This window comes from Pipistrellus kuhlii, unplaced genomic scaffold (assembly GCF_014108245.1).
Source record: "Pipistrellus kuhlii isolate mPipKuh1 unplaced genomic scaffold, mPipKuh1.p scaffold_m20_p_62, whole genome shotgun sequence".
NCBI lineage: Eukaryota > Metazoa > Chordata > Mammalia > Chiroptera > Vespertilionidae > Pipistrellus > Pipistrellus kuhlii.
Genome location: NW_023425565.1, coordinates 1,192,999 through 1,206,376, shown reverse-complemented (window position 1 = coordinate 1,206,376; position 13,378 = coordinate 1,192,999). Strand labels below are relative to the sequence as shown.

Here is a 13,378-nt window from a genome sequence, read left to right as displayed (position 1 = left end):
TTAACATTTTATTAGCGTGTGTGTATTCCTTCTACTTAATGAACAAATGTTTACTGTAAAGCTACATGCTTTGTCACACTGGCAGCAGCCTCAACCATCTTGTGTTTTCGGTGTCTCGATTGCTTCATTTTCTTTTCTGGCTGATTTAATGTTGTGTTGCTTTATACAGTAGCATACTTTACAGGCTTGTAACATAGGAGCAATAGGCTATATGCACCAAGGTGTGTAGTAAGCTATACCCTATAGTAGGTTTGTGTAAGTACACTCTACAACATTTACATGACAGCATCACTTAGTGATGCCTGTCTCAGCATGTATCTCCCTCATTAAGCAGCACATGATTGTATGCAGATGCTCCTCAACTTACTGGTGGAGTTATACACTGATAAACTGAAACTTGAAAATATCGTAAGTTGGAAATGCATTTATTATGCCTAACCTATTGAACATCTTAGCTTAAGCCTAGATAGTTTCTACTGAATGCATATTGCTTTTGCATCATCATAAAGTCAAAAAATATAAGTCAAGCTGGAACCGGTTTGGCTCAGTGGATGGAGCATCGGCCTGAGGACTGAAAGGTCCCAGGTTCGATTCAGGTCAAGGGCATGTACCTTGGTTGCAGGCACATCCCCAATAGGGGGTGTGCAGGAGGCAGCTGATCGATGATTCTTTCTCATCGATGTTTCTGACTCTCTATCCCTCTCTCTTCCTCTCTGTAAAAAATCAATAAAATATATTTAAAAAAATATATAAGTCGAACTGTCATAAGTTGGTGACAATCTGCATAGCCATCTCTCCATCTTCTGTGACTTTCTTGAGGGAAAGAGTTACATTTTATTTACCTTGCCCTCGGTCTGGCCATAGTACGTAGGCTCCTGGACTTACGATGGGGTGACCTCCGGACATCATAGCGTAGCCTCCCCACCTGAAACGTGCTCCGTACGCTTAATTAGCTTTCAGTTGGGCAAAGTGCCCAACACTTACGAGTATCACTTTGGGGCCATTATAAAATTGAAAAATTAAGTCTCAATGTAAGTTGAGGACTAAGTTTGAGATGAATCGGTGTTTAATAACTGTGTCTTGAATTGGTTTTACAGAGACAGAAAGGCATACTTTGTAGAGGCTTCACTGCATCAGCTTTGGTTGTTCTTGCATGTTCCTAGTCCGTTTCTCACTCCTCACATGGGGTGGGAATGTAATAAGCAAAAGAAGCTCAGTTTTATTTCTTTATGCTGCTTTAGAAGTCTATCTTAATACAAACGAAGTCTATCTTAATACATGCCTATTGGCCTTCATTGTTGGAGATATAATTCTGTTATTTGGGGTTACTGTATTTAGAGTCCATTTTTGATTACTATGAAGACTAAAATTCCATTATAATCTTTTTTTTTTTTTTAAAGCTTCTAAAAAACAGGTAATAGACTGTTCATACTTACCATCATTTTCTTTTTTTGGGGGTAATGATGTTGAACTCTCATCTTTTTGTAATTGAAGACTTTTCTCATCAGATGTCATCATAGATTCTTTTTTCTATTAGAAAAATAAAAATTTATTATCAAGTGTGAGAAATCTAATTTTCACCATATGAGCTGAGGGATAATGAAATTATTTTTATGTAAAATAGCTCTTTTAATTATTCATACTCTGCCTTATTGGCCTGTACTAAGCACCAGTCATGTCCTACCTGGACAGCCCTGAGAGGCTCTCTTTGTCGCTTCTGGAAGTGACCCAAGCACATATGCACGTGCATTAAGGCCTGGGAGTCCTTTCATTCTAGCCTACCCTCCACACTCCAACTATCGTCCAGGCTGTTAGCTCCAGGAGACCTGGGGCCTTTACCGTTTACTCTCTTTCTGTTCTGGGAGGGAATGTGCTCCGCCATTAGACCGGACTACACTGTGTGGTGCCCTCGCTTCCGTACCCCTCAGGAGCATTTCCCACTTTTAATCTCGCTCTCGACTCCTTCATTCTCTCCTGTGTTCTGGTTGAACAGTCCCCTCCACTCTCCTTGTATATTAAGTGCCATTGAATTCTGCTCCACTTCGTTTGTATTAAGATAGACTTCTAAAGCAGCATAAAGAAATAAACTGAGCTTCTTTGCTTATTACATGTTTTGGGACCAGGGAGTTTTGAAAGTATTCTTTTAACTGATTGATAGATTCAGGTCATACATGTGAGCCAATAGTTTATTATTGTGATAGGCCTTTTTAAAAAACAAACTCTGAAGCTATAACTAGTTACACATATCTTTTTTGTCTTCTTGTTAGCAAGAATAAGACTAGCATATTAACTAACTTTGTTGACAGAAAATGTGGTGTTAACATTTACGTGTGTGTGTGTGTGTGTGTGTGTGTGTGTGTGAGAGAGAGAGAGAGAGAGAGAGAGAGAGAGAGAGAGAGAGAATGAGAAAGAAGGAAAGAGAGATCGAGAGAGAAAGAAAGAAAAAGGAAGGAAAGATGAAAGAGAGGGAGGGAGGATAAAAAGAAGGAGGGAGGCAGGGAAGGAAGGAGGGAAGGAAGGGAGGACTGACATAACTGGCCACTTTAAAAATCTTTGCCATCTTATTCATACTGGAAAAGAACTTTGAAGAGACCGACATTGTTAAATGTTTGGCTGCCTTTCTCATTTTTCAGTGTGTGTGTCACACTATAGGCAGGCGAAAGATACTTCTGTGATGTGTGACAGGAAAACCACAATGATCACTTAGCCCATGAAAGGTGTGGTAGATTACCAACTCAGCTTGGTACAAACTGATAGTCTTAAGTTGTTGAAGCTGGTTTAAACAGAAAGCCCCATATTTAGTAGTTTTTCATTTCTGGAACTGTATATAGTTGACATTTATAAATTTTGTGAAATATTATATATACCAAAATTACAGTACTCTTCTATTTATTTTCTTGAACCACTTCTTCCTAAAATAATAAACCTTAAGCTGTTAATCCATCTTTATTCTAATACACACCTCCTATTTTATTTTGAAGTAATATCCAAATATAGGGCTTTGTTTAACACTACTTAATACTATAAATTTCAACTGGTCAGGGGTTATCTTAAAGTTTAGTTTTCCTTAAATGTTATGTGTTAGTTACTAAAGATACTGTTTAGTTACAATATATGTGATTTATTGAGGCATGCATTCTTTAAAAATATAATCTTAGAGATACTTATTTTTAATTAATTTGAATCAATTAAAGTACTTTTTCTTTCCTCTTACCTTATCAGACACATAAAAAAAAACACCCAAAAGCATGCAGTGAAATAGGCTAGGTTATTTTAGAAGTTAAATTTAGAGTGGAAATAAGGTACCTTAATATTTTTTCCATCCAGGTATTGATCCTCATAATCTCGAGTAAATAAAATTTCTTCAAAGTTATCAGTGTTCTTCTGAGTTGATTGTGCTGGCTTTGTCAGAGGCACAAACAGTAACAGGAGAAGTATAGACTGCAGAATCTTCATTTTAACAAAAATTAAGGTGACTGGAAGTTAATAAGCTAGTGGCCTGCTGACTGTAAGACAATACTCCTTTTTCCATGGAAGTAAAATCCAGACCATCGAAGCAATATTTAAAAGCTTAGAGGAGTTTTTGGCAGAGTGCATGCAGTAGGGGCCAGAGAACAAGTATTTAACCCTTAGTGATCTTAAATTACAGTGCTGAAAGTTTTTATGTATTAGTGATATTCTGAAAAACAGTTTCAGAAAATGATTTTATTTATTTTCTATCAAAAATCCAAGCAATGTTGATAATGTTAGTTTCTTAATAATTAAGTGCCTTGAACACAGTACTTTTATGTAGTCTTTGAATACCTGTAGTATAAATGGTTAACATGAAGGCCCAAGATCCTGTCTCATGTGAGCTTGAAATATCATATTTCAACTTTGCTACTTTATAAAAACTCTTGGTTTGTATTGGTATGAACAAAAACAAGTTTTAAGAAAAGTTTTAAAGTTTAAACTTTAAATTTAACATTATAAAAAGTAGTCATTAACACTTTTAAAAGTGGTACAGAATATAAAGAAAACCATAATTTTAATTTTCTTATTGTTTTCATTGTCACAGGTATCACTGTTTTTAGTTAATAGGATTGCTTTATAAATTTAAACTATGAAAAGTGAAAAAATAGTATTGTAGACTAGAAAAAGATAGAAATTTTAATCAAGGGTTAGAGAAAGTAATAGGTAAGATTTAGGCTTACTGGTGGGTTTTATCTGGTGGTACACATTTCAGACTTTTTCTTAAATAATTTCAAACGGAGTTGCTGGTGCTGTGTTGTAAATGCCACTCATCAAAAATCAGTGGTTAAAAATTAGGAATCACATCGTCGGTGATATTTGCAGCTCCGTGTTCTTGCCTGCAATGGATATTAGGATATTAAAGTTATGTGATGATGTACACTGAAGTGTTAGTTAAAAGTTATTGTTTGAGGTAACTGGAACATTAAAAAATTAGAGATAGACTGTTAGATGAGTCACATCTTAAATGATATTTAAAATATTGTAATACTGGGGAGGGGGGAGCCTATTGTTTGAGGTAACTGGAACATTAAAAAATTAGAGATAGACTGTTAGATGAGTCACATCTTAAATGATATTTAAAATATTGTAATACTGGGGAGGGGGGAGCCTACCATTGCAGATAGTATGAAGTTTTTTGTGTGGTTTTCCTCAATAGATGTTCATGTCTGTGCATAAGCCCCAAGGGGGAGGTGAATGAGGAAAGCTGTGGGTGGATGTTAAACTGCTGAGTAGAATTTCAGGGCCCAGCAGCTTTAAAGGCAGTTTCCATGTGGTAGAGAACTTTGCCAACATTCTTTCTCTGGGCTGAAATGTAAATGGCTTACACTCGAGAACTGTGCTTAGATTATTTGTAACTGTTGTACTAAGCCTGCTTATACTAATTATTGTATATAATTATACAATACTAAGTTTGTGTTGTTTTTACCTTGTAAAATGAATACTAATGTTTTGTAAATATTAGTTTATGAAGATTACATAGTTATAAAAGCATGCTTTTCATTTTAATGTTTTCACAGGAGATAAAACATGTTTTTGAATGAAATAAAATAGAAAACTAAAGCATAGTGTATGATCTTAATTTTATGAGAAGCAAAAATCTTGTTCCAGACTATAGTTAGTTTAGAACCAAGCAATTTCTATTGTAAAAATTAGTTTTAGTTTCATATAAAATAACTCAAGTGCCAATAGTCGGCTTTTAAAAAGTAGGTTTGATTTATAATTTGGGGTTTGATAACAAAATATATTTTTGTTTGCTAAATGAGGGAAACTATATAAATATTTAAAATTAAATTTAAGGTTAAAGAGTCAAGTGATATTTTAAATAACCATATGCCTATCTTTAATGGGTTGCTTTTATTTTTATCATTCTTTGGTGCATTTAGCAATCAAGGTAACATTTCTTTCTCCTTTAGGCTAAAAAATTAGTAAATGTGGATGTGGATAAATATTAAAAAAGGAAAATGAAAGAATACTAATTTATCTTCTTTTTATTCAGAACTGGTCTAAGGTCCTTTTAAATTAAAACTTGGAGAAACTAAAACTTGATATTTATTTTCTTATTTGAATGTGAATTATTTTAAATTTAGTTGTGATATTTTCTGGGTTTGATTAATAAAAGTGGTCAATTTTATGGGTTATAGGGTACAATAAAAATTTTAAAGTCTTTGAAAATATCTATTGAAACATGATAGTGATTTGTTTTCACATTGTGTTGCAGATTTAACAGAATATAAAGAAGTGAATTAGATATGCATTAAGTGTCAGATTTAGGGAATCTTAGAGATTCATAGTTTTACTAATGGTATACACAATTTGATACTTTGTGCTACAAAATATTTGTGGATTATATCTTTCCTTGAAAAGTTATGACCAGGACTACACTTTGGCATTTACTCGTTTAGTAATAGTTTAGGCAACATCCGTTCTCTGCCAGAACTACAGATGAGAAAAACTCCCCTCAAGCAACTTGTAGTCTGTCAGCCAGCAGGAAAGTCAGCACACAAACTATAGAATGCACAGTGGGACCTGCTACCCAAAAATGTGCAGAGTTCTGCGATAGCTGAGAGGGCGAGGCCGCACCAGCCTGACTTACGGAGAGAAAATGGATGATGAGTGGGGATGTTGACAGAGGATGATGTTCTAAGAAGGGCAGCATTACATACGTGGGGAGAGTAAATGCTTGAGAAAATTTGTTCGTTGTATATGGCTGGAGCTTGGAGGGAGGGAGAGAAGTGGTGAGTGGTGGCACATATTAAGAGATCAGATGAGGGACTAGAAGTCAGATTAAAAAGAGTGTTATACTTTGCTAAGGTATTTGGGCTTTATTTTATAGCAGTGAGAGACTAAAATATATATATATTTTAGCCAGTGAGTAAGTAATATGATCCTATTTTAGAAATAACCCACTAATTTTGCATATATGATGAATACCACTACTTTTTTTTATTGTATTGGTTATATATTTAAACTTTAGTGGCTTAAAATAACATGTATTTATTATATCAGAGTTTCTGTGGGTCAGGAGTCCAGGCATGGCTTTGCTTGGTTCTCTACTTCTGTATCTAACCTGAAAGCTGCAATTAAGGTGTTGGCTGGGCTGCACCCTCACTTCAAGAGCTGATTCCAGTAAAGTATTTGCGTGTGAGCCCATGTGGTTGTTGGCTGAAGCTTCAGCAGATGTGGAATTAAGAGTATCAAATTTCTTGCTGGATGTTGGCTCAAGGCCACCCTTAGTTCCTTGCCACAACGCCTACTCCATCAGGCCATTCCTAACATGGCAGGTTGCTTCTTCACAGCTAAAAAGGAAGACAGTCTTGCAGCAAAATTGACATGACATCTTTTTAGCAATCATGCTCACATAAACCCATATATGCCCTCACCTTTGCCATGTTCTGTTGTTTAGAAGCAAGTCAGAGGTCACAGCCACACAGAAATGACTACACAAGGCAAGCTTCCAGAGATATTCAGACTTGTACTGGTAAATAACATATCTCCTTGCTCAGAGTTAGCCAAACAAAGTTTGAGGTCTGAGTTCCCAAGACCATCCTCACTTACACTAAGTATAAGATTAGGGGTTCCCAAAACTACCCTCACATACGATAGTTTGACAGAAGCTGGATTTATGGAGCTCACTGAAAGCCATTATAGTTGTAGTTTATATACATAAACTAGAGGCCTGGTGCATGAAATTTGTGCAGGCCAGGCTGGGGGTGTCCCTCAGCCTGGCCTGCACCTCTTCAATCTGGGATCGCTGAGGGATGTCTGACTGCCGGTTTAGGCCCCCTCTCACAATCTGGGACTGCTGGCTCCTAACCACTCACCTGCCTGATTGCCCCTAACCACTTCTGCCTGCCAGTCTGATCATTTCCTAACCGCTCCTCTGCCAGCCTGATTAACACCGAACTGCTCCCCTCTTGGCCCAATTGCCCACAACTGCCCTCCCCTGCTGGCTTGGTTGCTCCCAACTGTCCTCCCCTGCAGACCTGATCTTGTCCCCAACTACCCTCCCCTTCTGTTCTGGTTGCCCCCAGCTGCCCCTCCCTGCTTGCCTGATCACCCCTAACTGCCTCTTCCTGCCTGATCACCCCTAACTGCCCTCTCCTGTTGGCCTGATCTCACCCCCAACTGCCTGCCCCTGTAGGCCTGATCTTGCCTCACCTGCCCTCCTCTGCTGGCCAATTTGGTTCTGATTGGTCGGTTTCTGATGTCAGTTAGCATCAAAAGCTCCACCTCCTAGGCAGCCATTGGCTCCTCACACTTTACCCAGATTTGGTTCTGATTGGTCGGTTTCTATGCTAGTCAGTGTCTCAGAGCCTGTCAGTGGGGCCTGATCAGAAAGGTGGGTCTGATTAGCAGCCCTGGGCCTGGAGAGAAATGGAGGCATAACTGCTGGCCAGGCCTGGAAAGAAAGAGTGAGGCAAGTGCTGATCAACAGCTTCCACAGAGCTATGCATTAGACCCTGCCTCTCTCTTCGTGCCTCTCTTTGGACCTGATTTGAAGACCCCTTGCCCAGTCAGTGCTGGGTCGCCATGGCAACCCAGTGCCGACTGCAGTACTGACTTTCAGTTGGTCGAGCCTTCAGTCATGACCAGGGTTTTTATATATTGGGATATCATCCAAGAAGAGAGACATTAGGCATAGTATGGGAGGGTTCCAAAGTGCAGAGCTTCCATTATTCTCAGGATGCATTACCCTCCTGGCTTTGATGTGAAACAGCACACTTTGCCAACCAGAGAAGTGCTCCCAAGCCCTTTTCAGAGTTTTATTGGGGCTTTATTACATTGTCATGATCGATTGAGTGTCCATGTGGTTGAACTCAGCATTCAGGTTGACAGATTGCATGACCCAAAGTCCCCATCCTGAATCACCTGATCTTTCAGTCTCTTTCTGACATGGCCAACCCAATATTGGGTATGACTAGCTCACCCTAAGATGTAATGTGATGACCCCAACTCTAAACAAGGTTATTGGTTACCTTCTAAAAGCTAATAGCTAAGCCCAAACCTCTCATGGGTTTACAGTTCTTTACTGTGCAGTTCCCAGAATAAAATGTTTGAAATTTATATTGTTTTTCTGTTCTACAAAGAACTATTATATCCTATTAGAAAGCTTTTAGCTTTCTCTGCACCGTAGTAAAAGATGGACGTTGTCTAAGACTTAAGAGCAGGCACTTATTCAAAACTGAGCGAGTCTTCTCTGTGGAGCTCTTTTTGGTGCCCCTGTTGCCTATGTGGGTTATATTTTTGAAGGTGTGCTGTGAGGCAGTTGGTTCTACCTCCTCATTGTTTCTCAGCAGCAGGCACGTATAGAATAGAATTGAGTTTTGGAAACAAGGGTTTTCTAGGAGTTGTTTGTTTTTGGAGGAGGCTTACCGTGTTTCCCCAAAAATAAGATCTACTTACAGGTTTCCTTCTGAGTGAAATATAAGGCATCCCCCTGAAAATAAGCCCCCCGTTCCCAGGCTAAACATGAGAGTTTTGGTCCACTGATTCTGAAAGAAATGGAGTCACAAGAAATTCATCAGGAAATTCAGGAATTGGATTGTTATGATGATGTTCCAGAAGATGATGACATGATTGTCATTGAATAAATGAGTAAATTCTTGATGCTGTAGGATTCACAGTTTGTCTGGTTTGTGTTGACAACTACTGTACTACCATACTGTATACAGGTAATAAATTTCCTTTATTTTCATTTAACAATAAATGTATACCATATTCTTCTTCATGAAAAAATAAGACATCCCCTGAAAAAAAGAACTAGTGCATCTTTGGGAGCAAAAATTAATATAAGGCACTGTCTTATTTTCGGGGAAACAGGGTAGTTCTACTGACAAAGAACATGTAACTAACAAGTGGATTGAATTTCAGAAACTACAAGCATGAAGAATCTTTTCTCTATTTCCTTCATCCTTTAACTTTATTGAATTTAGGAGTCAACTCACATAAGCATTAGTTTTGTTCTATTTTTAACCTTCCCTTCATCTTGGTTAATTCTTTGTGCTTTATCTTCTTTATCTGGTGGTCTCGAGTCTAGCCCCTAGGGTTTCTCAGCCTCAGCACTGTTGAAATTGTGGGCCCGAGCAGTGGTCGCCAACAGTGGTCTGCAAACCACTGATGGTTCGTGAGGTTCGAACGGTTGGGACCGCTGGGCCAGATAATTCTTTTGGGAGGGACTGCTGTGTGCTTTACTGGACTGTTAGCAGCTTCCCTGCCTCTGCTCACTAGATGCCAGTAACTCCTCCACTCACCTCGGTGGAGGACAGCACAATTGTCTCAAGGCATTGCCAAGTGTCTCCTGGAGAGCAAAATCACCCCTCCTGAGAATCACCGAGTGGCCAGGATTATTCGAAGATTTTATGGGAAATCTAAGGTTTGAATCTCCATCTCAGATCTCATGCTTATGCCTGAAGTCCAATCAGTTGGTTAACCCAGAACTTCTTAAACTACAGGGTGACATTTAAAAGGAGGGAAGTGTGACTCAATATAAGGAAGAGTTCATGTAAAAAATGTATCAGATTTGCTGAAACTGGTTTGGCTCAGTGGTAGAGCATCAGCCTGCGGATTGAAGGGTCTGGGGTTTGATTCCGGTCAAGGGCATGTACTTTGGTTGCAAGCACATCCCCGGTGGGGGTTGTGCAGGAGGCAGCAGGTCGATGTTTCTCTCTCATTGACGTTTCTAGCTCTGTATCTCTCTCCCTTTCTCTCATTAAAAAATAAATAAAATATATATTTTTAAAAATGTATCAGATTTGTGAGTGTAATTTGTCTCAGTAGTACATAAATCTTTATATGGTGAATTTGCAACATATTGAGGTTTTAATGTCAGACATGTCCATGATTATGTGATACTTATTTTCTAGCCACAGTTATACTTATTCAGGCAATTGGAACATATAAAAAAACTTTGGATTTTTAGCTGCTATGATTTAATTTTGTTTCCAGCTGCACGTATGTTTTATTTCTAAGGTTTAGACAAAACAGACTGGGAATCAGGAAATGAGTTTGGTTTAGGGGTCATATGAATTCTCTGCAATAGTGAAAGAACGTAGAAGAGAGATTTATTTCTTCCGTTTTGTTCCCATGGAGGTGGTCAGTATGTTACATGATATGCATACGTCTCCATTTTAGATTAGTGGCTCCTCTTAAGAAATAAAGGCAAAATGTATAGTATTTCAGGTAATATTTAAACACAAGTTAAACATTCTCTACTAGTATTATTGTGAGCAAATTTATGAAATACTCTTCATTTTTATTTCTTTTCTATAAGGATATTGGACTTTTATGTTTATTAATCAAGCTTGGGTTCATGGTATGATTGGATTAGTTGATAGTCATAGAGTTCAGCCTAGTAGCTTATATAATGAATACTTTGAGGTGTAATAAGGAAATAGATACATTTTTATCTTTTTCTTTTCTGTTATAAATATCAGATCAACTTGGTTTATCTGTAGCTCTGGTAGGTATCTGTAGTTTGGATGTGCAAGTTGAAGAAGTCTTTTATCCTTCACTTTCTCCTAAAGAAAGCAATGGGTGTTATTTGTCCTTTTCGTTTAGTTTTGTTTTAATGAGAAGTAGTTGGGGCGGGCTCCTTGCAGGATATTCTTAGAGTGAAAACAGAAGGGTGTGAGCTTGTCTTCTGTGTCCGTGTGTGCAGGCCGTGGAGGGAGCCGAGCAGAGCGCACCCTTCCTCCTGATGCGCTGAAGGGCTTCCCCGTGCCTGCCTGCCTGGCGGACTGTCCGGTGCTCTGCAAGGCTGAGCAGTAGGTGGCTGTTAGAACGTGTTTGTTGCCTGTATATGACGTAAGCACCCTCCCATCTCCCTAAGGAAACTTCAGTCAAGTCTCTCTTGTTCACTGATCTTTTGTATGAATAGAACCTTGGAAGAGACCCGAAGAGTGCTGATCGATTCTAGGGCCTCGGAGAGACCTACATGTGCGAAAGGCAGCTGGCTTTTGGGGAGCAGCTAGATGCAGCAGGTGCTGGTCAGACATCCTGAAATCCTGGTTCTGGCTTGCTGGCTACCTGTGACTGCCATGGGCTTGTTACAATTGTTGTTATGTACACTATTTCTCTTTATCCTTATAGCAATTATATGAGAACCACCTTCCTTATGGAAATGAAGAAAGGGAAGCTTCTAGAATAAGTAACTTTCTGAAGTTAGCTAGCTCAGAACAATGAAGTCAGGCTTCTACCCAGATGCATCTGATTTCAAATTCATTGTGCAGTTTTATTCTTCACTAAGGTTGTTCTTTGAAGATGAAAATATATTTTCTTTTATCGGTTTATGAGATAAAAATAGAAGCTCCAAAACTCTGAAAATTGTAGGGTTTTGTTTTTTAAGAGTGAAGAGGTAAAATAAGAAATTCCCCATCTCTATACTCATCTCGCCCTGGAAGTGTGTTTTTTTCCACTCTGCCCAGCCCAGTGGTCGGCAAACTCATTAGTCAACAGAGCCAAATACCCACAGTACAACAATTGAAATTTCTTTTGAGAACCAAATTTTTTAAACTTAAACTTTTTCTAATGCCACTTCTTCAAAATAAACTCTTCCAGGCCATGGTATTTTGTGGAAGAGCCACACTCAAGGGGCCAAATAGCCGCATGTGGCTCGCGAGCCGCAGTTTGCCGACCACGCAACCAGTCAGTTCCTACTCACCTGATGCCTTCTGCTTCTCCACCACGTCCTGGTCATCCTCCGGTGGCAACATCACTTTTCATAGTTTCTGCCACTTTAGCATTTGATGTCTTTCCTCCTTGTATCAGAATTATTATTAACTTATATTAACAAATCTTTATGTAATTATTCTGTTTGATCTTCATTAAAATTTTTAATAACAGTTTTATTTAGATAATTCACATCTCATACACTTCACCCTTTTAAAGTATATAATTCAGTAGTGTTTTACTATTTCATCATCACAATCAATGTTAGAAGATTTCATCACCCATAAAGAAACTTCTACCCATTAGCTGTCACTCCCACTTTCCCTCGTTCCTCTTCCTCCTAGCCCCGGCAGCCAGGAATCTCTGTCTTTATATATTTGCCTATTCTGGACATTTCCTATAAAAGGAATGATAGAATGTGTGGCCTTTTCTGACTTAATTTTTCACTAGCATAATCTTTTCATGGTTTATCTATTGATATGTTGCAGTGTGTATTATTACTTTATTTCTTATTTTGGCTGAATAATATTTCATTGTGTGGATATACCACATTTTGTTCATCAATTGCTTACCAAAAAGGGGACCTGGCCCTTGGTGAGTCTGCCTAGCGCCAGCCAGTAGTGTGTAGGTTCTTGAATTTGTGCAGGAAAAAATTCACAACATGAGTCTAGGTAACCATGAGGGGATGTTTATTAAAGGTGGGGCAGTAAAACAAGAAAGGACGTAGTATAAAAAAAACAAGAGGGCTGGGAAGCAGAGGAAAGGGGGCCTTGGGAAGGGCGTCAGGGTGAGCCTGGGGCGTGGGGTCCTTTAGGGTGCGGAGTGCAGGCCTGGGGGAAGTGGAGGGAGGGAACTTGGGGGCTGCTCCGAGGAGACAGTCTGTCCTCTGTCTCACAGGGGAGGCTCCAGCAGAAGAGCAGCAGCTTTCCAGGCGGGCTCCTCCAGCCCTGGTCTCCCTGATTGGTCAGTGCCGGGGCCGGGGCTGTCAGTCATCGCAGCTGGTCCTGGCGTCGCCCCCCTGGTGTTGCTGCTTTTCTGGGCCTGGAGCTGAAATTCAGCTGAAGCCTGGATGTCACCTGTGCGGAGGGGACCTAGTGTGTCTGCTGCAAATCGCTGTCAGTGTGTTCCGCTCTCTGCCTCAGTTTCCCTGTTCTACCTGTCCTGGCTTCTCTAATGGATGGACATGAAGGTGTACTTT

The 13,378-nt window shown here is 39.3% G+C and overlaps 2 protein-coding genes across 3 annotated transcripts in view; one reads left to right on the top strand and one right to left on the bottom strand.

Annotated features, from left to right (window-relative positions):
- OGN (osteoglycin) overlaps nucleotides 1–3,567 on the bottom strand; it is a 28,820-nt gene extending 25,253 nt beyond the window's left edge. Inside the window, exons 1-2 of the mRNA XM_036420118.2 lie at nucleotides 3,307–3,567; nucleotides 1,437–1,530 (exon numbers count right to left, since the gene is read on the bottom strand). Coding sequence (XP_036276011.1) covers nucleotides 1,437–1,530; nucleotides 3,307–3,456 — 244 coding nt within the window. The 5' untranslated portion in view covers nucleotides 3,457–3,567. The remainder of the gene's footprint in view (nucleotides 1–1,436; nucleotides 1,531–3,306) is intronic.
- Nucleotides 1–13,378, top strand: part of LOC118708715 (centromere protein P) — a 209,647-nt gene that overhangs the window by 63,175 nt on the left and 133,094 nt on the right. The gene's annotated exons all lie outside the window — the stretch shown is intronic.